A 27,733-nucleotide genomic window follows, 5' to 3' on the forward strand; every position below is an offset into this window, starting at 1 on the left:
CACTGTAGCACATCACAGCCACGTCGCCCACACACTCGCTAAAGACACTAACCTACAGTACCCCCACCCACTGAGCAGATGAGTTTGAGCATTTAAAAAGTATCAAGATTTTTTTAGTTTTAAGTTTTATTAACAAAACATTCTTAAACCCAGCCACAGTACACCAATATCAACCCAAAAATCTTGAAATTTTAAAACCCAAAACACAAAAAATCTTTAGTGATACTAATTTATTGAATCATGTAATAAATTAACTTTTATTTGTGCAAATTTAGACTTTAAAGTATAAAGTGGTCACAGCGTAAGAAAAGTTGCAATAACCAAATTCTATTATTCTATATTTCAAATTTTATTTTTAGTTAAATTATAATTTTTAATTATGATTTTTTTTTTATAAATATTTGCTCATTATAAATGTCTACTAGAAAATATTTATCTGGATATTAAAAAATAAAAAAATATTAGAGGAACTTAAATACAAAAACTTAATTAGTAATTTTGCATCTCAAAAAGTAAGAAAAATAGATTTTAAATAAAAAATAAAAAAAAATCAATAAATATTATTTAATTAATATTTAAATATAAAAAATACCTCATTTAAAATTTTCACCTTAGACCTCCAAAGTTATAGAGCCAACCTTGGCCACATAAGACTCTTGGAAAAAAGTTGTAATATTAAAACATAAGAAAAATCAAATATATATGTATATAACTAATACTATGTATTAATTGTGGGTTCTATTCTTTGGTGGCTCTAGGAATTTTTTTCAGGGTAGTCATTAAAAAACTTAAATTAAACAAAATTTAATAAAAATAAAAGTTGAATATAATAACATAAAAAAAAATCAAATATATAAAGTTTTAAAATTTCCTTCTGTGTTTTTCATATTTTGAAATTGTTGTATGATAGTTTTATTATTAATGTTATCAGTTACATTTTTTTCAATGTACGCAACCAAATAATAATTAAACTATTGATCTTCCATTCAATTACCAACATCTTCCTATTAAAAAATATACCAACATCTTGCCAAATAAGTAACAATATAAACAAATGCTTCATCATTTTTTACAATATATTCCTACCAATATTTTGTATTGTTTAAACTAATCAAGATTAAACCAATGCAATGCTCTACTAATTTCTTTTTTAGAGAAATCATGGCTAAAACCTCTTTGAAAAATGCTACATCCACAATATTTTCACAACAAATTCAATACTACAATTGTTACTTGTTCTAATTTACATAATACTGCAATTGTTTTTTTATCCACTGATAACAACTTACTACTTAAAATTTATTGTGAATGTAATGTTGTGAACATAGCATTTTGACAAAGTGCTTACTATTGTTGCATGCTTTTATTTGGGGTGTAAAATGAGGGTAAGATAAACTTAAGTTTTTGTTGCTTTTCGGGACGTGTGTAAAATATTCTGTGTAATAAAAGATCATTCTTTTTAAGCTTTCTCCGCAATCATACGAGAGATCCGCCGCTACCACTCGTCACAGTACTACTTAATCATCCACTAAAGAGATCAATCTGGATGGACTTTAAAAGCATTGTGACATAATGTTTGCAAATTTCAAATATCCTTCCTTCTCTTGACAGTTTGCTTGGAGAAGCCCAAGCCCAAAATACTAATTGATGCAATGCAAATCCCTTCTGTCTCTTCCTCTAAGCTTGACTCCTTTTTAGCTAAGCTTATATATAACCTGAATCATTCTGTATTGGAATTTCGTTTATGTACGCATACATTTTTTTTTTTTTAAACCCTCAAATTTTGTATATGAATCTTGAATCAGGTGTAGGCTCTAGTCATGCTTTTTTTTTTTAGAATCTCTATCTGGTCTGGTTCGTTTTTGGTTTAAGCATGCAAACATAATTCAAAAAAAAAAATTTAATTCGATTTAAGTGAAATTTGAACCATGGATGTCTCTATTGGAAAAACTATAAAATAATTCATTACTTTATTTGAATGTCATTTGGTACAATTTTTTTTTCTATATTTTGGAGGCTTTGATTATTTTACATCCAACAATGTTCACACTCTTTTATATCATGCACCCACATTCTTTCATAACATTTGTAAAATATGTTAATCTCATATTTGACGTAGAAGTCCGACCATTATGGGCATGTTTGATTGACTATAATAGGCACTATAATGTAATAGCTATTATAGGGGTATTGGGCCCAGTAATTTATGAAGGACGGCCCAACGAAGTCTTTTGGGCTAGAAACCCAAATCCGAAAACATCAAAATGATCGTGGAGTATTTAAATGTCCCAAAACGTCCAAGGAGTAGATTTGTCCTTGGAATGTTAAGCCGAGGATACACAGTATACGTGGAGGACAATAGAAAGAGCGGTGGAATGTCTAAAGTAAAGCTGCTACCACCGCTCATACATTAAAAGCTCTGTAATTGATACGCTGACTGGATAGATGGAAGGATGGGACCTGAGCATAGAGCTTGGAACTTGGTCCCTAATCCCAGCGGGCTTTAGGGAAGAATGGATGGGACAAGTATCCGAAAATCAGGATTGCAACCATAAAGTGGAAGATGATGAAGAGAATGAGAGGAGTATAAATAGAAGGGAAGGCATACGAAGAAAGGGGGAGACTTTTTGAGAAAGAAAAAGTGTATGATAATCAATATTTGTATCCAAACTTGAGAAATACTATTATAAACTATCCTCGGAAACAGTCCGAGGAGGAATTCTCAGTCTTACTCTTTGCAAACGATTCTTTGTTTTGTTCCATTGGGCCCAAAGCCCGTTCTTTTTGTAATTGTCTAAGCCATCCTTGAAATCTAGATTACAAACCCATCCTCTACAAATTCATTGTGAAGAAAGGTCTTTCAAGCCCATTTCCTCCCAGTCGTGGTTTGGGAATTTGAACTGTGCCCTTATAATTGGCGCCGTCTGTGGGAATTTAGTCTTTAAGGAAGTTTAGGACATCATGGTAGGATCAGGACCACAACGCAGCACGGAGTCCGTGGGCTCCCAGCATGAGGATCACTCCTTGCATCCTGATCACGGAGAGAACCGAGAAGGAAGTGTACATACTACACACACCATCAGAAGTGCAAGTCATTCGCAAGGAGGAAGCAGAGTTCCTTATGAAAGAAATGCCAGGGCCATGCAGAAGGAGATTGACGGCCTAAAGAGGAGATTGCGCCACGAAAGGCGAAGGAGAACTCCTCCGGTCTCTGACCCCTCTTCGGAAGGATCCGAGGATGACAATTACGGGCAGAGATCCAGAACTCCCCCAGGTGAATTTTTCTCTTCCCAAGAAGACAATCTGCATGGGAGGCATGGCAGGGACTACCCCCCTAGGGGCTTAGGAAATGACGCAATGGGTAGAGCGTTACACCAAATCTCCAGGTCACCCTTCATGCGCAGATTGGAAGAAGGGAGGTTACCTCGGCGCTTCACACAACCGGCCTTCACTCTTTACAATGGTCGGACAGATCCTGTGGAACACGTAAGCCATTTCAGCCAGAGAATGGCAGTGCATTCCAGGAATGAAACTTTGTTATGCAAGATTTTTCCTTTTAGCCTGGGGCCCGTGGCCATGAGATGGTTTGACGGCTTAAAGGCAGGCTCCATTGATTCTTTCAAAGAGCTTACTAGAGCATTTGGTTCCCGCTTTATCACGTGCAGTAGAGTTCCTCGTCCATTGGATTCTTTACTATCCATGGCTATGAGGGAAGGGGAAACCCTGAAAACGAATTCGGACAGGTATTGGGAAATTTTCAACGAAATTGACGGAGACTTTGATGATGTAGCAATAAGGACCTTCAAGGTCGGCCTACCAACAGAGCATGACTTGAGGAAGTCCTTAACAAAGAAACCTGTCAGGAGCGTACGTCGACTGATGGATCGCATCGACGAGTACAAAAGGGTTGAAGAAGATTAGCAGCAGGAAAAAGGCAAGGCGAAGGTTATCCCACAAGAAAGAAGGGATTTCAGGTCGGACAGATACAACAATAGGCTTGCGCGGGATTTTTCCAGGCAGACTGGTCACATACCCCCACAAGTGGTCAACACCGTCTTCAGGGAGCCGGTGCGGCGGGCTATTGGAGAAAATAAGGCATGAGCCTTTTTTCAAATGGCCAAATAAAATGGCGGGGGACCACTTTGAGACGCAACCAAAATCTCCATTGCCATTATCACCGGGAGAGGGGTCATACCGAGGATTGTCGCACTTTGTGGAATCATTTGGAACAATTGGTTAAGAAGGGAAAAGCTGAAGGCCGGTTCTACCAACCCAATGGGCGAGGAAACCAATCGGGAGTGGCAAACCACGACGGCCCTTCGTCGAAACCTCACTCAGGTACTATCAATGTCATTTTTGCGGCACACTGGAAGGACGGCTCGGCTTCAGGGGTAATGTCGATAGCTCGAACATTAGGCGAAGAGTCACGGGATCGGCGAAGAGGATTAAGGTAAATATCCTGCCGAGTCCTAAGTTTCTCTGAAGAGGACAAGATGGGGACCATCCGGCCTCGCTGATGATGCCTTAGTGGTAACCCTCAGAATAGGGAACTATGATGTGAAGAGGGTAATGGTTGATCAAGGCAGTGGCGCAGATATCATGTACCCTGACCTATTCAGAGGCTTGAATTTAAGGGTTGAAGATCTTATGGCATACGACTCACCCCTGATAAGCTTCGAAGGGAGAGCTGTCGTTCCGAAGGGACAAATTAGACTGCCTGTGCAATCAGGTCCGGAGGTGGTAGACGTAGATTTCATTGTGGTCGATGCTTATTCTCCCTATACGGCCATTGTAGCGAGACCTTGGCTGCATGTGTTAGGGGCTGTTTCCTCAACCTTGCATGTCAAAGTCAAATTTCATTCTGGGGACCAGGTGGTGGAGTTACTTGGGAGTCAATCTGTGGCACGACAGTGTGTCACGGCTGCAATTCTGCGTCGACCAGAACCAGACTCCTCGGCCTTGACTAACGAAGAAGCATAGCAATCAAAGTCTCTTGCCGCAGCCAAGGTAGATGAAGCGGTATGCGAAGAATTGGAGAAAATTCTCATAGACAATGACCCTGAGAAGTTCTTCCAGGTTGGAGTTCAATTGCCACAGGAAGAGAAGACGGAGCTGATTTTATTTTTAAGGAAAAATATGGATGTATTTTCTTGGAACGCGTATGAGGCCCCTGGGGTTGATCCGAGCTTCATATGTCATCATTTAAAGGTCAATCCAACTGTAGTACCGAGGAGGCAACCACCTTGGAGGTCCTCCAAAGAACATTCTGAAGCTGTGAAAGAGGAAGTGCTCAAACTCAAGAAGGCAGGTGCTATCAAAGAAGTGTTTTACCCTGAATGGTTAGCCCATACGGTGGTGGTGAAAAAGAAGAATGGGAAGTGGAGAGTTTGTGTAGACTTCACAGATTTAAACAAAGCTTGCCCGAAGGACTCATTCACAATGCCTCAGATTGATCAATTGGTTGACGCTACTGTTGGACATCCTCGGATGAGTTTTCTTGATGCTTTCCAAGGTTATCACCAGATACCCTTAGCCGTTGAGGACCAGGAGAAGACTGCATTCGTCACTCCTACAGGAAATTATCATTATAAGGTAATGCCCTTTGGTTTGAAAAACGCAGGGGCTACCTACCAAAAGATGATGACGAGAATGTTTGAGGCACAGCTAGGAAAAACTATTGAGGTATACGTGGATGATATGGTGGTAAAGAGTAAAGAAGTTTTTTCACATCTGGAAGATCTGAGCAATACTTTTCAGAAGCTAAGAGAGTATAAATTGCGGCTCAACGCCTCTAAATGCTCTTTTAGTGTGGGATCGGGCAAGTTTCTAGGATATATGGTGACTCACCGGAGAATTGAAGTGAATCCTGCTCATGTTAAGGCAATAAACAGCTTACACCCACCTCGGAATCCTAAAGAAGTACAAAGACTAACAGGTATGACTGCTACTCTCAACCGATTTATATCTCGGTCCGCGGACAGATGCAAACCTTTCTTTCAATTATTGAATAAATGGAAGGGTTTTGAATGGACCGAGGAGTGCGCGGTGGCTTTCCAACAGCTAAAAGAATATCTCTCGCGACCGCCAGTTATGTCTCGACCAGAAGTTGATGAAATTCTGTTTGCATATATTGCAGTGGCTAACCATGCAGTTAGTTTGGTTCTTATCCGAGATGACAATAACATCCGAGAGGCGTTTATTATGTAAGCAAATCTCTGCATGAGGCAGAAGCAGTTATTTGCCACTGGAGAAAGCTATCTTGGCGGTGGTACATGGTACACTAAGACTTCCCCATTACTTCCAGTCTCATACGGTTGTTGTTCTTACACAACTCCCTCTTAAATCAATTCTGCGAAGTGCAGATTATATGGGAAGAATTTCCAAATGGGGAACTGTCCTAGGAGCTTTCGATATCAAGTATATGCCTCGCACCTCTATAAAGAGACAGGTCATCGCGGACCTTGTGGCGGAATTTGCTGAGCCTTCGTTAGAAGACTATCAAGAAGGCATGGGAAAAAAGTCGATAGGCATGATTTCGTGTGAAGGGCCTCCATTATGGAAAGTCCATGTTGATGGAGCAGCAAATCAGAGGGGATCAAGTATAGGACTAGTTTTGATATCTCCAGAGGGAATTACTTTTGAGAAATCTTTGAGATTAGGATTCTCGGCCACCAACAACGAAGCAGAGTATGAGGCCGTCCTCGCAAGGCTGAACATGGTTCATAAAATGGGAGGAAAGACGGTGCAAATGTTCTCAGATTCACTGTTGGTGGTAGGCCAAGTGGAAGGGAAACTAGAAGTGAGGGATTCCAAAATGCGAGAATACCTAACCCAAGTCAGGTATATGCAGTCTAAATTTGAGTCTTTTTTACTATTACATGTGTCCAGATGTGGCAATACCCATGCCGACTCATTAGCCACGCTCGCAACGTCCTCGGCACAAAGTCTACCACGAATTATCCTTGTTGAAGATTTGTTGAAACCCACTGGGACGGATGGTAACTCCACTCAAATTCTTCAAATTAGGACAGGGCCTAGTTGGATGGATCAAATAGTAATGTTTCTCAGAAATGACATCCTGCCTGGAGAAAAGGCTGAAGCAGATAAAATTCGCAGAAAAGCCACTCGTTTCTGGTTATTCGAGGACCGAAATTGTACAAACGTTCCTTTTCGGGACCATATTTGTTGTGTATACACCCAGGAGGGCAACGGAGCTACTTTTGGAAGAGTTACACGAAGGGATTTGTGGAAGTCACACGGGGGAAGGTCTTTAGGCGCTGAGCCCTTACTCAGGGCTATTGGTGGCCAAATATGCAGAGAGAGGCGCAAGATTATGCAAAGAAGTGTGACCAATGTCAAAGGTTCGCTCCAAATATACATCAACCAGGGGGAGTCCTGAATCCTCTATCTAGCCCATGGCCTTTTGCTCAATGGGGCTTGGACATTGTTGGACCCTTCCCAAAGCAACAGGAAACAGACGGTGGCTTCTCGTGGGAACAGATTATTTCACCAAGTGGGTTGAAGCCGAGCCATTATCAAATATCAGAGACGTGGAAGCAAAAAAGTTTGTATGGAAGAACATCGTTACCATGTTCGGCATCCCTCATACTCTCATTTCAGATAATGGTTTACAATTTGATAGCAAAGCCTTTCGGAAATACTGCTGTGATCTGGGCATTACGAATAGATATTCCACTCCGGCTTATCCCCAAGGAAATGGGCAAGCCGAGGCTGTCAACAAAGTAATAGTGAGCGGACTCAAAAAGGGGTTGGGTGACGCCAAGGGGAGGTGGGTGGAAGAACTGCCACATGTCTTGTGGACGTATCGAACTACACCACGAAGATCCACAGGTGAAACACCCTTCGCCATGACTTATGGAGCCGAGGCAGTAATACCCGGAACTGGGTTCCCAAACCCTGAAGAAAAGCTCCTTCATTCCGGATAGCAATGATGATCTATTAATGAGAAAATTAGACTTAGTTGAGGAACGACGAGAAAACGCCATGGTTCAACTAGCTTATTATCAACATAAGCTCAAGCAGGGGTATGATTCTCATGTGAAACTTCGACCTCTTGGACCTGGTGACTTAGTACTAAGGAAAGTTTTGGGCACGACGAAGAATCCTGCGTGGGGAAAATTGGGGCCCAACTGGGAAGGACCTTATCGTATTACTTCGGTCGCAGGAATAGGGGCCTACAATCTGGAAGACTTGGACGAACGTGTTGTACAACGTCCCTGGAATGTAAATAATCTACGAAGGTACTATTACTAAATAAAAGGCACTTCGGCCGTTTTTTGTTGTAAACTACATTACGTTCATTATCTTCGTTCGTCTAAGTATCAAGCTGAAGCTTGGTATGCCTGGATCCTCGGACCACATACCTCGTCTAAATTGATATTCTTTACTAAGTGTTAAACAGAACCTAAGTTACGTCTGATCCTCGGATCATCTACTTTGGGAAAATTAACATTTCAATTTATTCGTCTAAGTATCAAGCTGAAGCTTGGTATGCCTGGATCCTCGGACCACATACCTCGTCTAAATTGATATTCTTTACTAAGTGTTAAACAGAACCTAAGTTACGTCTGATCCTCGGATCATCTACTTTGGGAAAATTAACATTTCAATTTATTCGTCTAAGTATCAAGCTGAAGCTTGGTATGCCTGGATCCTCGGACCACATACCTCGTCTAAATTGATATTCTTTACTAAGTGTTAAACAGAACCTAAGTTATGTCTAATCCTCGGATCATCTACTTTGGGAAAATTAACATTTCAATTTATTCGTTTAATATTAAGCTGAAGCTTGGTATGCCTGGATCCTCGGACCACATACCTCGTCTAAATTGATATTCTTTACTAAGTGTTAAACAGAACCGAAGTTACGTCTGATCCTCGGATCATCTACTTTGGGAAAATTAACATTTCAAATTTATTCGTCTAAATATCAAGCTGAAGCTTGGTATGCCTGAATCCTCGGAGCACATACCTCGACTAAATTAATATTCTCTACCAAGTGTTAAGCAAAACCTAGGTTAGGCCTAGTCCTCGGATCATTTACTTAGGAAGAATTAACACTTCTTTTCTTTTTGTCGAAAACATCAGATCTTTGCATGCCTAAATCAAAAGACCATATGCCTTATTTTTACATAGTTCAACTAGAGATCCAAAGTGAAGAATCAAATACTTAAAGTGCATCACTTAATACAGTTCCCGGCATAATTAAACCTTCCTGGAATATCAATTTCAATTTAAGTTATTGCTATTAACTTTGGTAAAGAACAAAAAGATGGTACTTATGGAATGATATGATCAAAACAAAGCAAAAAAGTAAGAATCATCTAAAACAACATTCGTGCTTATATTAGATTCCAAATAGTACTTTTGCAATCACACTTAGAAATTACATTTAGAGATAAAATAAAATAAAAATAAAAAGGAGAAAGGCAACAAGCAGTCATTGTTTCAGCTTGATCTTCAGAGGGCCTTTGGGGTCTTGAGGAGATGGAAGCTGAACCAAGGACTCAACGGCAATTCCTTTGCCTTTGGGATCATCTATCAAGGTTATTGGATTAGCTTGATCACCCAACTCATCCTTCGAAGATTCCTGAAGGTCACTTGAGGGCTGTACATCTTCAAGCGCCTTTTCTTGTGCTGGATCAACTTGCTTAAGAGCATCTTCAGGAAAAGTTGAGTCTTCAGCCAAATCACCCCCTTATCCTCAGATGATCCCTGGGCAGCTTCTTGGGCAGCTTCAGGAATGGTAGAAGCTCGAATTGCAGGAGGATAGTAGACACTCTCTACTTTCCAAAGAATGGAAGAGGCATCAACCCCAGCTTGGGAAAGTGCCTCATTCCACACTTGGAGGCAGTAATGCCTACATACCTTGGGAACCTGAGCCTTGAAGGTTTCGGTGACCTCCTTCACGCCTATATCATAACCGTCTTGTTCGGCTTGGTCCCTTGAGATCTCGGCCTCTTCTTTTGCTTTCTCAGCCTTTTTCTTCTCCTCAATGGCTTCCTCTTTGCCCTTGATGGCTTCCTCTTTGGCCTTCTCAGACTCGTTCAGATCTTTCTTGAGATCCTCTACGAGCCTTCGTGCTGCTAAGAGGTTGTCGTCGGCTTCACGGAGCATTAGGCGCTGATCCTCGGCCTGTTTAGTCGTTGTCTTCAGATCAGCCTCTAAGCCTGCCTTGTCACTCTCTGCCTTAGCCAACTTTGCTGTGACCTCCTGCAGTTTCTTCTTGTGAAGGTCCGAGATCTTTTGGGTGGTTTCACGCCTGGATTCCTCGGCCCTCAGAGATTTGTAGGAGCTGATGGCAATCTCCTCTGCCCTATGGGCAAATTGAACGGCCTACGAACAAAACATATAAAACTTAGACATATATATATATATATATAGGAAATAAAAACAAAAGCCAAGGTTTTAGAGAAAGAAAACTCACCATTGCAAGCTCCTTCTTCAAAGTCATGAAAACGGTATGGTCCCTTTTCTTTCTAAGCTCAACCATATCCTCGGGGAGTAACAGCGCCTGCTCCAATGCATCTGCGATGCATGCAGCTGTCCCTTCATCGGAATTTCTAATGGACGCATCCACGGTAATGACCTCGTCGTCCATAGACATGTCAGGAAGCCATGCAGGGGCACGCACGGCCACCTGTTGGTCGGTTCTTCTTTCCGACCTAGTCTGCATGGTGCGGGCCTGCTTTCCACCCTTTTCCACCTCGGGCTCCTTGGAAACAGAGCCCTTTCCTACCTCCACCACTTCCTTCCCTTTCGGCTGATCCTTTTTTCTTTTGAGATCAGCTATGTTGGTGCGTTGAGTTTGGGAGGATGGGGGAGGAGGAGGAAGCCTAGTTTCAGGGCCTTTGTCAGCACCCTTCTCTTGAGTCCGAGGGCGCACCTCTTTTGGAGGTTCTTGGACTCAAAGGGCCCTTGTTCGACACCCTCAAGGACATCTTTTAGGCTGGGCTTAATCTTTCGTTGAATGCCCATATTGTCAAGTTCTTCAGTAGTAGCCTTTGAGATTTGGGTAAAGGTGCCGAGGATGGAAGTTGAATCTTCAGGAGAGTAGGGTTGATTAAAAACCTCAAACTCGTCCTCGGAATCTGATACCTCAACTATTTCTTCTTCTTCTTCCTTTACAGTAGAGTGGGAAGACGCGGCTTCACCATAGGTTAATTTTGTGGAGAAAGGAACTGTGGGAATCCCAACTGGAACGAATTGTGGTGGTTGGATTGGTTGGGTGACCAAAGTACCTTGAGGAATGGTAGTCCCCTCTGGTAGCAAGAAGCCCTCAACAGCAACACTAATCCGAGGAAGACGAGGATCGTGGGCTTTAATCACACACTTCGGCGCCTGAAAGGCTTTAGATATCGGAGTGTAGCCGAGGATCAGATGAGCCGCACGGAGTTGGCCATCAGTATGCACGAAGATCTCAGCTTGTAGGATCCTATCCAACCGCCCGAAATCAACAAGATTAGGATGACGATCTGCTGCGTGTGGATCTGCAGAGTTATCCAAGTAAAAGTGGGTAAGAATAAGTAAAAAGAAAAAATATAATAGTATGTAAAAGAAACTTCACCTGGAGTCCTTTCCCTTGTCAGACAGGGGAGGCCGTCGTGCCAATTTCCTGATACGATCAGGAAGTCGTTTTTTAGGCCCTTATTTGATTCAGGCAGACATTGAATTAGCCTAACTTCGGGGTATCTAGACTTTAGGTAATATTCGTCTTTTTTGCTTAGGTAATGGAGGTTATAAACCCAGTTCACGTCATGGTGAGTGAGCCCTAGGTTCATCTTCTCATTTAAGGCATCTATGGAACCTAGGATCCTAAAGACATTTGGGGCGCACTGGGTGGGAGCCAATCTAAAGGCCCTAAGATAATCCCTAGTCACAATTCCCATGGGGATTTTCATTCCCCCTTCGATGAACGCAATCATCAGGATTACAACTTCCCCCGTTTTTCTTTTTGTATAATATTCTTCCTCGTTACAGTACCTAATGGATACATCCGAGGGAATTTTGTACTTAACCTTAAACTGCTCTATTTTCTCGTTTGAATCCACCAGGGACGCAAATTTACCCATTTTCTTTTGAAAAAAGGGGGGGTGTGAAGAAAACTAACTACGCCGAGGATGAAAGATACAGTGAAAAAGAGAAGATGGGAAGGAAAAGAAACAAAAGAAACAAAAAGCTGATAAGGAGGGGAAAGAGTATTGAAGAACTTACTTTTAAAAAAAGAAGAAAGCACGTCACCTCGGACAGGGTACTTGATAGAAAGAGAGAGTACGGGGAGATGGAAAGTGTGGCAGGTACGTTATGAGGTTTCTGTAGTGTGAAGAATTTTTGAAGAAAATTGGTATTTATATGTCAAAAGGTGTTTTGAAGCGGGCGAATTCCCGCCTCAACACAGGAATCGCTCTCGACCGTTGGATATGTGTCATATCACTGAAACGTGAGGGACATAGAAGCGCCAATAATTAATTCGGGGGCGTTTCGCATACCGAAGCATCGGGAACACGCGATGGGTAATTCAGAAGTTATTTCCGTCAGCAGTATACCAGGATTCTGCAAGGTAAAAAGGTCTTTTAAGTCGAGATCCTATTTTCCTCCCGAGGTGAAAAAAATAAAGAATCTCGAGGGGCTATTGTAGGGGTATTGGGCCCAGTAATTTATGAAGGACGGCCCAACGAAGTCTTTTGGGCTAGAAACCCAAATCCGAAAACGTCAAAATGATCGTGGAGTATTTAAATGTCCCAAAACGTCCAAGGAGTAGATTTGTCCTCGGAATGTTAAGCCGAGGATACACAGTATACGTGGAGGACAATAGAAAGAGCGGTGGAATGTCTAAAGTAAAGCTGCTACCACCGCCCATACATTAAAAGCTCTGTAATTGATACGCTGACTGGATAGATGGAAGGATGGGACCTGAGCATAGAGCTTGGAACTTAGTCCCTAATCCCAGCGGGCTTTAGGGAAGAATGGATGGGACAAGTATCCGAAAATCAGGATTGCAACCATAAAGTGGAAGATGATGAAGAGAAGAAGAGGAGTATAAATAGAAGGGAAGGCATACGAAGAAAGGGGGAGGCTTTTTGAGAAAGAAAAAGTGTATGATAATTAATATTTGTATCCAAACTTGAGAAATACTATTATAAACTATCCTCGGAAACAGTCCGAGGAGGAATTCTCAGTCTTACTCTTTGCAAACGATTCTTTGTTTTGTTCCATTGGGCCCAAAGCCCGTTCTTTTTGTAATTGTCTAAGCCATCCTTGAAATCTAGATTACAAACCCATCCTCTACAAATTCATTGTGAAGAAAGGCCTTTCAAGCCCATTTCCTCCCAGTCGTGGTTTGGGAATTTGAACTGTGTCCTTACAGCTATTCCTAGGGGTGGAGCCAAGGGGGTCGAGGGAAGATAGTTGCTCCCCCCCCCCCCCCCCCCCCCCCCCCCCACAAAAAAAAAAAAAAAAAAAAAAAAAAAAAAAAAAAAAAAAAAAAAAAACCCTTAATATTTAGCTTATACTTATTAAAAACCATTGCCTACTTTTTCTTTAGATAAAAATAGCAATTTAGATCAAAGTAATACATCTGTTTGGACTATCTTCCTTAACCTGTGAGGAATTTCATCTAACTAAAAGCTCTACTCACTCACACTTAATGATAATTTAGCCAACTAAAACTCCACTCTATTTCTTTGGTCTTGAAATAGGGCATAACTCTACCTTCTAAATGAATCAATAAGCAACTATAAGTCCTCCACTAACATGCCTTACACATAAGTTTTAGTGAGTTCCTACCCTACCTTAGCAAAAGGCCCTAATCAATCCCTTCAAAAATGCACTCTTGCATACCAACGTAGAAATCAAAGTGAACCACTTGGAAAACCACAATCCATCATGAACCTTGATAGAGCCCCTCTGTACTTAGCTATTATAATATTTGAATTTTTTTTAATCTTTTTCTTTTGTGAAAGTTTATTGTTCATATAGTTAATTATATATTAAAATTTTAAAAATAGCTAATCTCTACTATGGTTTAGAAACTAAATATGTATACAACATATTAGGGAAACAAAACATTATTGTTTGCTTTAAGATAATCTAAAAATGATAATATGATCTCAATTTTTTGTAATAATTTACTCGACTTTATAAAAATTTGTGTATAAATAATAAAAAGTAACATAAATTTACTAGATAAATAGAATATGATGAATAATTGAATGCTTTCTTTTTGTGAAGGTGTTTACATATAATTACATTAAAATACCACTTAGTATCCAAATGAATAATTTTAAAATTTCAAAATTGGTTTTCAACATTATATATTCACATAATGTGCATATATCATATACATCCCCCCCCCCCCTCCCTTAACTCAAATACTGACTCCACCACTAGTTAATTCTATGGTTTAACTATTCTTTAGTCTGGCAATATTTGTTTACAAAGAAGAGTGCAAATTGTTTCCGGCTGTGATGTAAAGCTTGAGGTTTACGCCCTCCAATAAAAGAGTTCCACAGCAGCATTTTACTAAAACGTTAATACAACTGGCCACACTCAATGACTACTCATTTAAATCATGCTATTAACACCTTTCTCATCCGTAGTCTCTTCCATGGACCAACAATAACAGCCACCGCACTGCTGCTCTGATTTCCCTCTCGTTCTGGCAATGGCAACCCACAGACCAGACGGCAAAACTAGTACAACTTCAGAGATGCCTGCTTGAGAGGAGGCCCAAAAAAATTCCTTAAAAATATATGGACCACCAACAATTTTCGCTGCTCTGCTTTCCCCCTCATTCCGACGACAGTGACTCACGAATCTAACGGATGAGACCCAGAATTCTCCTTCCCACGACAACTAAAACTCACAGATCTAAAGATCCTAAATTTCTCATTTTCCTTTCACATCTTCCACTTCCCACGTCCCTCTTCTACTCTCTTAAGTCGGCATATAGTCAAAACAACACACAGTTATGAAGAAAAATGAGTAATTATACTTCATAGCAATTGTGGGTTTCTCTTGAATCATCCATCTCTACAATAAATCAGATCCACACCAACAAATCTCACAAAAAGAAACCACCAAAACAATCTTACAAAATTTTTCTTTGTATGTTTTTTACACTTTGGTGGTTAGAGGTTGAAGGATTTGTTTCTCAGTTGTGTGTGTGTGTGTGTGGAAGTTGGGCTATTGGAGTAATTGTGTGTCACAAATTTGAATTATGCTAGGACACGACCTTTGGCACAAAGGTGTGCCAAATGCTGTGTCCTAGCATAATTTCACAAATTTATATCATTGTCAAGTGAAATGTTGACGAGGTTTGTTATTAAAGGGTGTAAAGTGTGGGATTTATGCCAAGACTAGACATAATATTTTCTCTATAAGGAATAGTTATTCTTTAAAATAAGAAATAATCATTCCTCTCTAAAAGTGTTATATCAGATATTTCTTAGTAGGTGCAATAATTTTCAAAATTAATATACTTCTAAATAAACAAACTTTCTATATACATGTAACAATTATAAAAAAAAATTACTTATATCTCTCTCAAATTTAATAGATATTATTTTTAAGGAAATATAATTATATGAGTAAAATATTTCCTAAAATAAATCTTAAGTTTTATTTTAATATTATAACTTATAACCAAACTTATAAATAAATTTAGTTATTACATTACAACACATTTTATTCCCAATAATAAATATTACAATTTCTGTTATAATCTCCATTCAATGTACCAAATGTGTCCTATGTAAAATATTTCACATCTAAAAGTGTGAACCAATTATTAGCCTATTATGAAACCAAGCACATCCGGTTGAATTTGTAAGTGAGGGAAGGAGTAGAAACAAAATCATGCGAATCTCCAAAGCAACCAAGTTTTGTTGCATTGATAACTCAATTCCCTCTTGTTCTAGTTGTTTCTTAGATGCTATGAATTTAGCTGGAAGCAACACGCAATTATTGTTTAGTGATGCACTAATCATACATAATCACTCTTAATTGGCTTATTGTTTAGATGATCTTCTCTGCAGTCTTATTGGAGCTAGCAACATTAATATCTATTAGCTTCTACACTATAATGTGGGAAAAAAATTGAAAGCTCAGATTTGTGTGAAAACACATGAGTTTGTTCAGACCCCATATTAAAAATTACGGCTAGATTACTTTTACTCAAATTTAACAAAGTGCAAAACAAAAGTAAATATGTGCAATGAACCGATAACACTACTCTAAGCCATATTCATCCACAATTAACAATAAAATGAAAACTTAAAGAGTAGGGAAGAGAGATGCAAACACAAGACAACACCAAGACATGTTATCAAAGAGGAAACCGAAGAACTCGGCGAAAAACCTCTTCGCAACCTTCCAAGTCAAAATCAATCCACTAGAAATTAAAGTTAGAGTACACGAATAACAAGAGACCCTCCAGCTCCTGCTACCAACGAACTTCTCGGAGTCTTGTCTTCTCTAGTTTTTCGAATTTCGCAATTCAGCTCAATTGCATCCACCACTAAATGGCTCCTTCCAATACTTCCCAACAACAACAAAATCTCACTTAACACTCAAATTGGGTGTGGTAAGTGTTTGGGCTAAAAACCTCTCAATGATCTAGAGATGAAGAGGTAGGAGTTGAGAAAAATCACAAGGAAATGTGTAAATTATTATGGGTATAACAATCTCTAACTCTCAAGTGTATTTGCTAAGGTTTTCTTTCTAAAAAGCACTTCTTACCATTCGTAAGTAATGATAGTATTTACAGTGTTGGTAAAAAATTTGGTAGAACACTTTATCTTTTTGCTAAACAGAGAGTTTTGCGAGTTCCTTGCGAGATGGCCCTTCTTATGAAACACTCATGAATTTGACAATCTAACATGACTCTTCAGCTTCCAGTTATGTGCTTCACACGTGGCCCTTCGCAGGTTACTCTTCTCGCAAGCTAGTTGCAAACTGCACTATTTCATCTTTGAGGCTTGATTCTTCACCGAACTCTCACACTTATCTCTTACAAATAAACCCACATGAATACAGGGAAATGATTGAAGAAATTATAATCAAATTTAGCACAGAATTAAAGCCAACACAAGCTAGTTAGAAATCACAACTTTACAAAAACGAAAGAAGATATTGGTGAAGACAATGGAGTTGGTTGCCTGAAATCACCATCGATCACCCAAAAGACCCCTCTATTGCAGAGCCATAAAGCTCAAGAGGTATAAGGCAAATGTAAGCAATTGTGTCAAAGCATGCTACAAATTGTACAGCACCCAGTTTTAGTATAGAGAATTATATGAATTTGCTTGTGGTCGCTAGTCAGAGCACACCTTATATTACATACACAACTTTGAGGGATTAAAGAAGATCATTTCTGATAGTGACGTTTTTTACAAGCTGTCAATACGTTAAGGAGGCTGACGGGAATATACAACCCGTCAGCCAGTCTCATTAGGATGCCTCCTTTTGACGTTCGAGGCCACACCCCTTACGTAGCGACGTTAGGCTAACGGATCAAGCTGACGAGTCAAGGCTGACGACCTTGGTTGTAAAGGTCCTTGGCTGACGTTCTTTGTGGAGACATACATAGGCTGACGACAGTGTAGGAGATACACGTGGGCTGACGACCTTGGCAGGTAAAAGCTGAAGGAGCAATCCAACCTTCATTCTTAGCCTATCTTGACTTCTACATACGTGAATATAAGGAAAGTTCTTGCGCTACACGTTCGACTTTAGTCAAGAAGATTCCTATAAGGAAAGGGCTCTATACAATAGGCAAAGATCCACGAATCACTCTTCTAAAAGGAAAGTACTTCTTCACCAAGGCGTTTATTTCGGCCCCATACCACTATATATACCCCAAAACCCTCATGACCCAAAAGTACGCACAAATATCTCAACTTTGGCACTCTAGGGTTGCTTAAAAGACTCTAACTTGATCGTCGGAGGGTTTTTAGCCGGCACCACACCGGTGCTCTCTGTTCGATCATCTATTTTCTCTTCGCAGGTGTTGCTTCGATCTGAGGAGTATTCGCAGCTTACTGGTGATTTCTTCGGCATCATCAATTTCCATCAGCAAATTTTCTCGGCTCAATTAATTTCCATACAATGAGCAGCTCACAGCACATACCTGTAAACATCAAATGTGCCTCACTCGTAACATTTTTTTTTTTTAATAATGTAGGGAATCTTTCTAAAGGAAACCCATTTGGACACGTATCTTAGTACCATCAGCAAAGTTAAATGACAGAACATCCATCTCACAGTAATTGTCAGCACTCAGAAGTCTCTGTAAAATGTATCTGTAGCTTCAGTGATCAGCATTTGGGGTCCAAGAATTAAGGCAAACACCATGGTTGTATTTACCAGAGAAGGCGAGGTGAACTAAGAACTACAGATTTTATCTCCAATTGTGAACGAATATTTTAACTATGATATTTTCAACAGTACGTGATAATGAAACATCTGTCTCGAAACTATTATGACTTTCATGGTACTAAAACTGTGCAATGCATACATGCATGTGTAATGTGCTTGCACCCAGAGCACATGTACATGCGTGCAGTAAATTCTATCCACGAGAGAATGAAAGGTTCAGAAATTATTCACGCTGCATTTACAAGTGAAGTCTTAGGCTTCATGCAGTGAGGGCTTGGGCTCACTGATTGGCCCTAAGGAAAGTGAAGTATTGTGTGATGTATTAGAAATCAACACTAAGGGTCCATTTGGATACAGCTGAAAACTCAAAACACTGTAGTAAAATAATTTATAAATGTGTAAATAGTACCGTGGAACCCATTTTTAATGAAAAAGTTGCAGTGAAGTTTGTGGGTCTCGTGAACAGTGCACGAGGCCCACGAGTGTGACAAAAAGGGGCTGAAAAGTCAAATATAAACGGCTACTGTTCATGAACAGTAGCATAAACAGTGAAATTGTCTCCCCTGACGCATGCTGCAGCAACCAAAAAAAAAAAAAGCAAACGCAACAAGTTACTATTTACGCCTAAAATTATTGTTCATAAGCTTAAAATTACTGTTCATAGCCAATGAATAGTGACAGACGCGCATCCAGGAAAAACAAAAGGGAGGCTGAAACACAGACGCACTGCGTTTCAGCCCAATCCAAACGTTACCTAACTCTCATCTCTTGAAATTTCTAGAGTTTCTCTTTATCTCTCTCTCTCCGTAATTCCCTAGAGCTTCCCTACATAATAAAACCTCAGCCACATATTCTTAACTTGTCTAGAAGATTGGTGAAAGAAAGATGAGAAGTGAGGTGAGGTGAAATGTGAAGTGAGGTTAACCCATATATAAATTTGTAGAGGTGAAGTGAAATGTGAAGTGAGGTGGGGTGTATGAAGTGAAGAAAAGAAAGTCAAGAGCTAGTGTGTGTAGGTGTCTAGAAGTGAGGTGTGCAAGTATATTTATGTGAGTTGACGTGTCTTGAAGAAGGTCAATTGATGGAGTATTTCATAGGAAAAAATAGGCAAATGTGACTTGTGTCTTTGAAAAAATTTGGTTCTCTTCGACAACGTGTTGTCCTCTTTTATTTAACATGATGTACTAATTTGATTGGTTGTATAAGTGTGTGATGAGTCTCATGCTGAGCATGTACTGAATTGAACAAGATTTTATTAATAATTATAAGAAGTTTTAATTATGATTAGTCCTTTTGAGATATAGTATAAATATGATTAGCACTAGTTTCACCAATAACCCTATGTGAGTCTAAAGACATTACCCCACAGTGTGAGCACTAAAGAGAACTCTTATTTTTATTGAAAAAATGGTCCTCGCTAGTATCTATAAATAATTACATGGTTATCTAAAAATAATCACATGGTTAAAGAAAAAACTGTAGTATTTCACGAAAGCATTAGAAGTTAGTATTAAATAAATGACCATCACCAACGAATTAATTATGCATGTCTTCCACCGAAAATAAATCATTTGATTATGTCAATGTCTAGCTATAAATTGAAAGGAAAACCAATGATGTTTCGTGGAGAATTATATAGTAATACCCATTGGGAGAGATTCTTGTTTACTCTATTTAAGATACATAGAAATCATTGAGAGAGAGAGAGAGAGAGAGAGAGAGAGAGAGAGAGAGAAAGATGGCAAGTAGTTATTGGTACAAGGATGTTCTGCCGTTTTCAGCCATGGTTGCAGTAGAATGCACTAACGTCGGCGTAAACACCTTATATAAAGCGGCAACTTTGAAAGGGTTGAGCTACTACGTCTTTGTTTTCTATTCCTTTGCTATTGCTACTATTGTTCTTCTCCCTTGGTCTTCATCTTTCGCCGGTATTTCTCTTAACCTTATTTTCTATATCATACCCAAAGAAAAAAATATATTAAAATAAAAATAATTTGACAAAAGGCTATATATTTTTTATTTGATACATGTAGAACAACGGCGCTTCCTACATTCCAGTTGTCTCTCCTCTATAGAATTTTCCTACTTGGAGTGATTGGGTATGTACAAAAATATTACCCAAAATGTTTTTGCTATTTGATTTAGATAATAATATGAGATTTGCACATGATGATATAAGATTTATGTTGGGCCGGAGGGCAGGTTTCTAGCTCGGTTATCTGAGTATATAGGTATAGAATACAGTTCACCGACTCTTGCTTCAGCGGTCAGCAACCTCACTCCGGCTTTTAGCTTCAAACTTGCAGTCATTTTCAGGTTTCTTTTCTTTCTAAGCCTTCTTTTTTTTATTTTTTTTTTTTTTTTTTTATCATAGAGACAATATTTTTCACAAATTATAATAGTAAATTGTCATTAATTTATACATGAAATTATTACTAACATCACTTTTTTTTTCTTTATCTTTTTTTTCATTTGATTAATTTTTGTAACAACTTCATTATCAATTTTTAAGAAAGATTACACCTAAGTTAAAAATTGAAGTTATAAAACTAGAGTTTTGAAAGTTTTTAGGGGTCAAAGCTAGCTAAGGTTAACATTTTACTACAAGTTTTATTTTATTAAGGCGTATATGCACTTTTAGTTTCAACATTTTGAGTCAATTTCTATTTTAGTCCATACTTTTCTATTTTACCACTTTTAGTCCCTAAAATTAAAAACGCATTCCATTTTGGTCCTTATCGATATCTCACAAACATAAATTGTTAATGTGGCAAACGGAATGCATTGTTAGCACTGTAAATGCTAACGTGACCATTAAAATAATATTAAAAAAATTATTTAGTATTTAAAATAATGCCACATCTTTATTTAAATATTAAAAAAACCACATCAGAAAAACAATTAAAAAAATAAACTTATGATTTTAAAAAATAAAATAATTAAATCAAATATTCTTTTCTTTTCATTATGTTTTTGGTCATGTTCTCCATCAGAGTTCTTCAACAATAAAAGACGAAAAATTCTTTTCAACAGAGCCAACCCAAATCATCGATTCCCTTCACCGCAGAAAACCCATAACACAAATCAGTGTTTCTTTTTTCTTTGTTTTTTTTTTTTCCTTTTTGAAACCCATAACCTATCAAACCCCTCAATTTTTTCTTTTTCAAATCCCTTCAATGCACAAAACACAAAACTCAAATCATCATTGACTCATCTTCAATTACAAGTCTATATCTTTGTTTCTTATTCTTTTTCTCTTTCATATCAGTGTCTCTCTCTTAGATCAGTGGTGATCTCTGGTGAAAGATTTCGTTGGTGGGTTGTAATTTTTGTTGATCTGGGTTTATGGGTTTGTGGCTAATTCGTTTTGTGTTTCCATTGCTGAAGACCCAAGACCCATGATCGAAACCCATGGCTAACTGATCTTATCCTCTCTCTCTCTCTCTCTCTCTCTCTCTCTCTCTCTCTCTCTCTCTCTCTCTCTCTCTCTCTCTCTCTCTCTCTCTCTCTCTCAAAACCAGGACCGGTAATGACTAGGTGGGTCACCGTGATTTAATCTAACTAGATCTGAAATGGATGAGGATTGGGTTGTGTTTTGGTATATTTTATTAATGAGAATCGGCTTTAGGTTTTGGTGTTTTTGGTGGTGGAGTTGGATGAAGTGGCTCAGATCCATGGTGGAGGTGGCAGTGGAAGTGGAGAGAAGGGCTCATACTAGAGGAGAACGGTGGTGAAGGTGGAGAGAGAGGGTTAGGTTGGTTGGGTTTGATAGTTGCGCTAGATCGGTGGAGGTGGAGATTGTGGTGGCTTGGTTAGATTGCAGCTGTTGGTTGGGTTTTCTGGGTTTGTAGGTGGTTGGGTTTTCTAGGTTCGCAAGTGGTGGTGTTGTGTTTGGTTGCCAAGAAAATGTTTAGTAAAATGTTATCTGTTTATATGAGTTTTGATGTGTTTGAACATGAGAGAGAGAGGTACATTGTTGATGTTCAGGATTTGAGTTCTTATGTTCTCTCCAAAAAAATAATAAAAATCTTTAAAAAAATTATAAGATGAACATGACCAGTCACGTTCTTCGGAAAAACTAATGAAATTTTTTTAATTTAATTAGATTTTAATATTTTTTTTCAATTAATTTTTTGAGATGTTATTTTTTTATTAAAATTCTGGTTTTAAAAAATATATATATTAAAATGCTAACATGTATTTAAAAATGTAAAATTATTTTTTAAAATATTTTTTTAATGGTCACATCAGCGTTTAATGTGCCACACTTAGTTTACCACATAAGCAATTTTCATTAGTAGGCTAATAGTAAGGACCAAAATAATCCACGTTTTTTTTATTTGGAGGACTAAAAGCGGTAAAATAGAAAAGTAGAGACCAAAATAAAAATGAAGCAAAAATGTAGAGGATCAAAAGTGTATTTACGCTTATATTAAATTTACAAATTGATGTGTCACATTCACATTCATTATCACATCAGTTTATAAAATATAATGTAATAACACTTGTAAGCCTATAATTTTTTCTCTAATTTTTTTTTCTTCTTATGTAATTGTATCATATTATATTATATTATATTATATATATATATATATATATATATATATATATATATTCTATCCTTCCCATATAGCTTTATTAATTAAGCTAATTGAATCTTACAATATATTAATCATCATGTTTTTAGACAATGACAAATATCTCTTGCTTACGAAAGCTAAAGGTATAATATAATATATTTGCTGGTATTTTATTGTATTTGGGCAATGTAGATGATTGATTAAATGTCAGTTTTTGGAACAAATTAAGAATTACGAATTGGACAAAGGTTTTAAAAGGATATCGATGGTGCAGGAAGTCAAAACTTTTGAGAATTATAATTTTGACCCCATTGATCTAATAATCAAATTAATTATCACTTGAACTAATTTAATTGATATGAGTTTAATAAACACAATGATAAAGTAATTAAGGATGCACATCCAATCAACCAATCCGATGAAACCGACCCACCATATATATAAGGTTATTTTATTACCTTTTTTAAAAAAATTTAGTTTGATTTATTTTGGTATTTTAAGAATAAGCTTTCATGAATTTGGAAATTTGCAATATAATTTAGGCTTATTATGTGATTTGTAATAATTTATTTTAAAAAGTAATTAAATAGTTAATGAAAGTCCAATCTTTTTAGGAGTGATATATGTAAGAACAACCCACCCACCAACCACCCAACCTAACTTGACTACGTGGGTTGGATTGGTTTCCACACATTTTATGGATGGGTTAGAAATCTCTCAACTCAGCAAGCATAGGTCAGACTGAAAAAACCATCCAACCCAAACCATTCACACTCCTAGCAGTAATCATATAAGAATACCACAATCCAAAAAAAGGAAAACAAAAACAGAAAATCAACACAAAGACTTGTGACAGAGTGGAAAATGTTTGAAGAACTTTTCAAAAAAAAAACCACTCTAGATATAACCACCCCAATAAAAACTCACTATATATTAAATAAATAAAAGTGGCATCAATCTCTATTTACAAAACCTTTGCTTTCAAACTCAATATAAGTAAATGATCCATTTCTCTCACTGTAGAGGATCCAAAATTTTGGATCTCTTCAATGCAATCTAAAAGCTCAGATTTGTGTTAAAAACTCAAGAGCTGTTTTGATCCTAAAATAAAAAAATACGGCTCGGTTGATTTTACTCTAACTTAAACTAAGTGCGGAATAGAGTAAATACGAGCAAACAAACAATACAATTACTTTAAGCCATATTCAACAAAATACAGCAGTAAAATGAAAGCTAAAAGAGTAGGAAAGAGAGATGCAAACACAAAATAACACGTTGATATGTTATCGAAGAAGAAACTAAAGAACTCGGCGAAAAACCTCTCCGCTGCCCTCCAAACGGTAAATTGATCCACTAGACAATAAGTTGAGATACACGAATAGCAAAAGACCCTCCAAGCCTAGTCTACCCAATACACCTAAGCCCTCCAAGCTCCTACTCCAACAAAGCTTCTCGGAACCATGTTTTGTCTAGCTTTCCGGATCCCGCAATGCGCCCAATTGTATCCGCCAAAACTTGGCTTCTTCCAATACTTCCAAGCAGCATCAAAAAACTTACTGGACACTCAGTATGGGTGTGGTAAGTGTTTGGCTATCAACCTCTCAAGAATTTAGAAATGGAGAGGTAAGAGTAGAGGAAAACCACAATGGATGGTGTGTAGAATTGTAGGTATGACAATCTCACACTCTCAATGGTTGAGGCTAGAGTTTTCTCTTCTGAAAAAATCTCTACTTAATATGTGGGTAATAACGGTATATATAGTGTGTATAAGAATGTAGTGGAGCAGGTAGGACAAAATAGCAAAACACGCTGTTTCGCGGGTATCTCGCAGGAAGGCCTTACCCGCGAGACACTCTCGAAAACCAGTTATCATCATCTGTTATGACTCTTAGCATTCCAGTCATGTGCAAGGCACATACATCACTTCGCGGAATGCTTAGTCGCGAGCTACCTGCAAAAAATCTTTAAATTTCAAATGCTTGAGTCTTCACACACACTCTCTCTCTCTCTCTCTCTATCACACAACCCTTACAATAAAATCCCACAATAAATACAGGGTATAAAATATTTAACAAAATTACAATAAAATTTGACATGAAATTAAAGCTAACACAAAATAATTGTAAATCACAACTTTACACAATCGTCACCATAAATGAACTCATTAAATTCATAACTTTGGTACAACAATAAATTCATTGACAAGAGTTAACAAGTTCTATGGTTTTGATGGAAACTAAATTAAGGCACTATGGGTGTAAAAGCATAAGGAATTAAGGATTTTCTATTTAGGTTCAAGGAAGTAAAGGCTTTCTTAAATGTTTCTTCTACAATTATCTTATTTACGAAGGTTGTGCGTTAAAGGGTATTTAAAGATAGGTAAAAATTAGGTTAAAACAGTCTTCGAGTAGAATTAGGATTGCAAAATCTGTAACCTCTCTACTTCATTTTAATGATCACCCGAGCAAGGTATATGAGTTCACTCAAGCAAATCTTCTTTAACTTGAGATTTTCAAGCAACTCCAAATTTAACACTTTACCTAAAAAAAATACGATAATTACAACCCTCGTTGACACACATTTGATAGAGGGATTTGATAACACAAATCTTAGTCCTAACATTTTTTAATTGTCCTGCTTGGTGTGTTATTTTGAGTCTTTATTTATCTATTTTTGGTTTGTGACATGATTTAAACTTCCTTAATGCATCTCTCCCTTATGAATACGAGATTGTCTAAATGCAGCACAATGGTTATAACATATCTTTTATGAATTTAGTCTATACTTTGTAAATTTGATATTTTTCCTTTCCCTAAGGCACTATAATACCGATTTGATTTATCTTGCCGTCCATGTAGTAATTTCTTAGTGGACATATAACATTACACATTTCTTAATCACCGAGTAGAATACATTTATGTTTAACTACTATCACCAAATGTTATTATTTCCTCACCTCTTTATGGGTGTTTCGAAAAGGATGGAAGTTCTAGCTTTGAGAAGCTCAATCACTCAGGCTAAAATCATGGGAACTTTAGTATCAATATCAGGTGCATTAATAGTAGTTTTCTACAAGGGCCCTACAATCATATCAGTCGCATCTCAAGCACCACCCCTTCCACATCATTTTCCATTGAGCTCATCACAAACTAAATGGGTCATAGGTGGCCTTTTACTTACAGTTGAGTATCTTCTGGCTTCAATCTGGTTCATTGTTCAGGTACTTTATTGAGGCAAGTCTTAGAAATCTCAGTGTTTTAGCATGAGATTTGGCAAACTCAATTGAAGAGACAAACGTATAAGCTAAATTTAAATTTTGTGGCATTTTACAGGCCCAAGTTATGAAGATATATCCAGCAGAGTTCACTCTGGTCTTTCTATACTTCTTGTTTGCGACAATTATATCTGCACCAGTATGTTTAATAGCAGAAGGGAACTTAAGTGCTTTTAGACTAAGGCCAAATATAGCACTAGCCGCTATCCTATACTCGGTAAGATACGTGGACTACAAAAGGATAATCTAGCTATTGATAATGTCTAACTTTCATTCTCTCATATAGCCATTGCAGCTGCTATGGGTTATCATATTCCTTGGTGAGGCTCTCTATCTTGGGAGGTACACCATTCTCTCTCACTAAAGCAAGTGAACGTGCATGCACTAAAGATACATTACATATCCCCCCTTTTGAACACTAGAACACGCAAATATTTTGGAAGCGCTGAAAAACAAGTTCATTTATGTTTTTGGCTTTCTACAAGTGAGTTGATACATGGATATTTATAGGCTAAATTAGATCTACCTGGAATCCACCAGAGAGAAATAGACAAAATCTGTATTTTTATAAATTTGAAAACTGAATTACCCTAAAGGCTACAATATGTTTAAATAGTATAAAAAAAATAAATAAAAAAATCCTATGGCAACTATGAAAATGCCCATAAACCCTAATCTGCGCTAATCACGTAATTAAGTGGCAAAATAGTGATTTTTGCCAAAAATAGAAAATTTTAGATAATTGTGAAAATTAAAAATACTGTCTCTTAGAGATGTCTCAAAATAGACGGATCCTAATTCTGACTTTTAAACTAAAAGTTATTAAGGAAAAACAAATATTACTATAAATAGCAAAAATACTATTTTCGGGGCCTTAACGAATGAATTCACCTAAATTTAGGCGACACTGTTGCCCTAATGACTTCTACTGACACCCCCTTTGATTTTGTATTGTAACTTTCAGCGCCTCTGTTGCTTCGCTTCAGGAAGGCATGTACTGTCTGTTCTACATCATTCCAACAGAAAATTAGATTTATGATCGAGAAGAATAATATCAGCTAGTACCTCTATTAGTTTTTATCTTTTAACAATTCATTGACCATCTTTTCTTACTAATGTTGCAGTATCATTGGAGCAATTATATTATCAATTGGGTTTTATGCTGTCATGTGGGCAAAAGCTAAAGAAGATTTGAGTGAGGACTCTTGCTGTGGCAGCCTGGGATCTTCATCATCAGATGGTAAGACCCCTTTGTTGGATAGCAGCCTGGGATCTTCATCAGATAGCTAGTAAGACCCCTTTGTTGGATAGCAACCTGGGATCTTCAAACAATGGCACTGCATAGACCAAATTAAGGTGTTTGGGTTCCATTTTCATATATATAGCTCACTAGAGTTGAATTTCTTCTCTCGGGTCAGACCTCCCCCTAAATTATTTTCAGATTTGTTCCTGCCACTATACTAAGAGGAACGCAAACCTCTGC

The 27,733-nt window shown here is 37.9% G+C and overlaps 1 protein-coding gene and 1 pseudogene across 1 annotated transcript in view; both read left to right on the forward strand.

The window, feature by feature from the left end:
• The window catches only part of LOC142622792 (WAT1-related protein At5g40230-like), a 42,945-nt gene extending 25,702 nt beyond the window's left edge, over positions 1-17,243 (forward strand). The window contains exon 8 of the mRNA XM_075796327.1: positions 17,149-17,243. Within this exon, the coding sequence (XP_075652442.1) occupies positions 17,149-17,243 (95 nt within the window). The remainder of the gene's footprint in view (positions 1-17,148) is intronic.
• A 2,770-nt stretch (positions 17,244-20,013) lies between these two features.
• Positions 20,014-27,540, forward strand: LOC142632963 (WAT1-related protein At5g40230-like; annotated as a pseudogene).
• The last annotated feature ends 193 nt before the right edge of the window (positions 27,541-27,733 follow it).

Source organism: Castanea sativa, chromosome 1, assembly GCF_040712315.1.
Source record: "Castanea sativa cultivar Marrone di Chiusa Pesio chromosome 1, ASM4071231v1".
In the NCBI taxonomy this organism is placed as follows: Eukaryota; Viridiplantae; Streptophyta; class Magnoliopsida; order Fagales; family Fagaceae; genus Castanea; species Castanea sativa.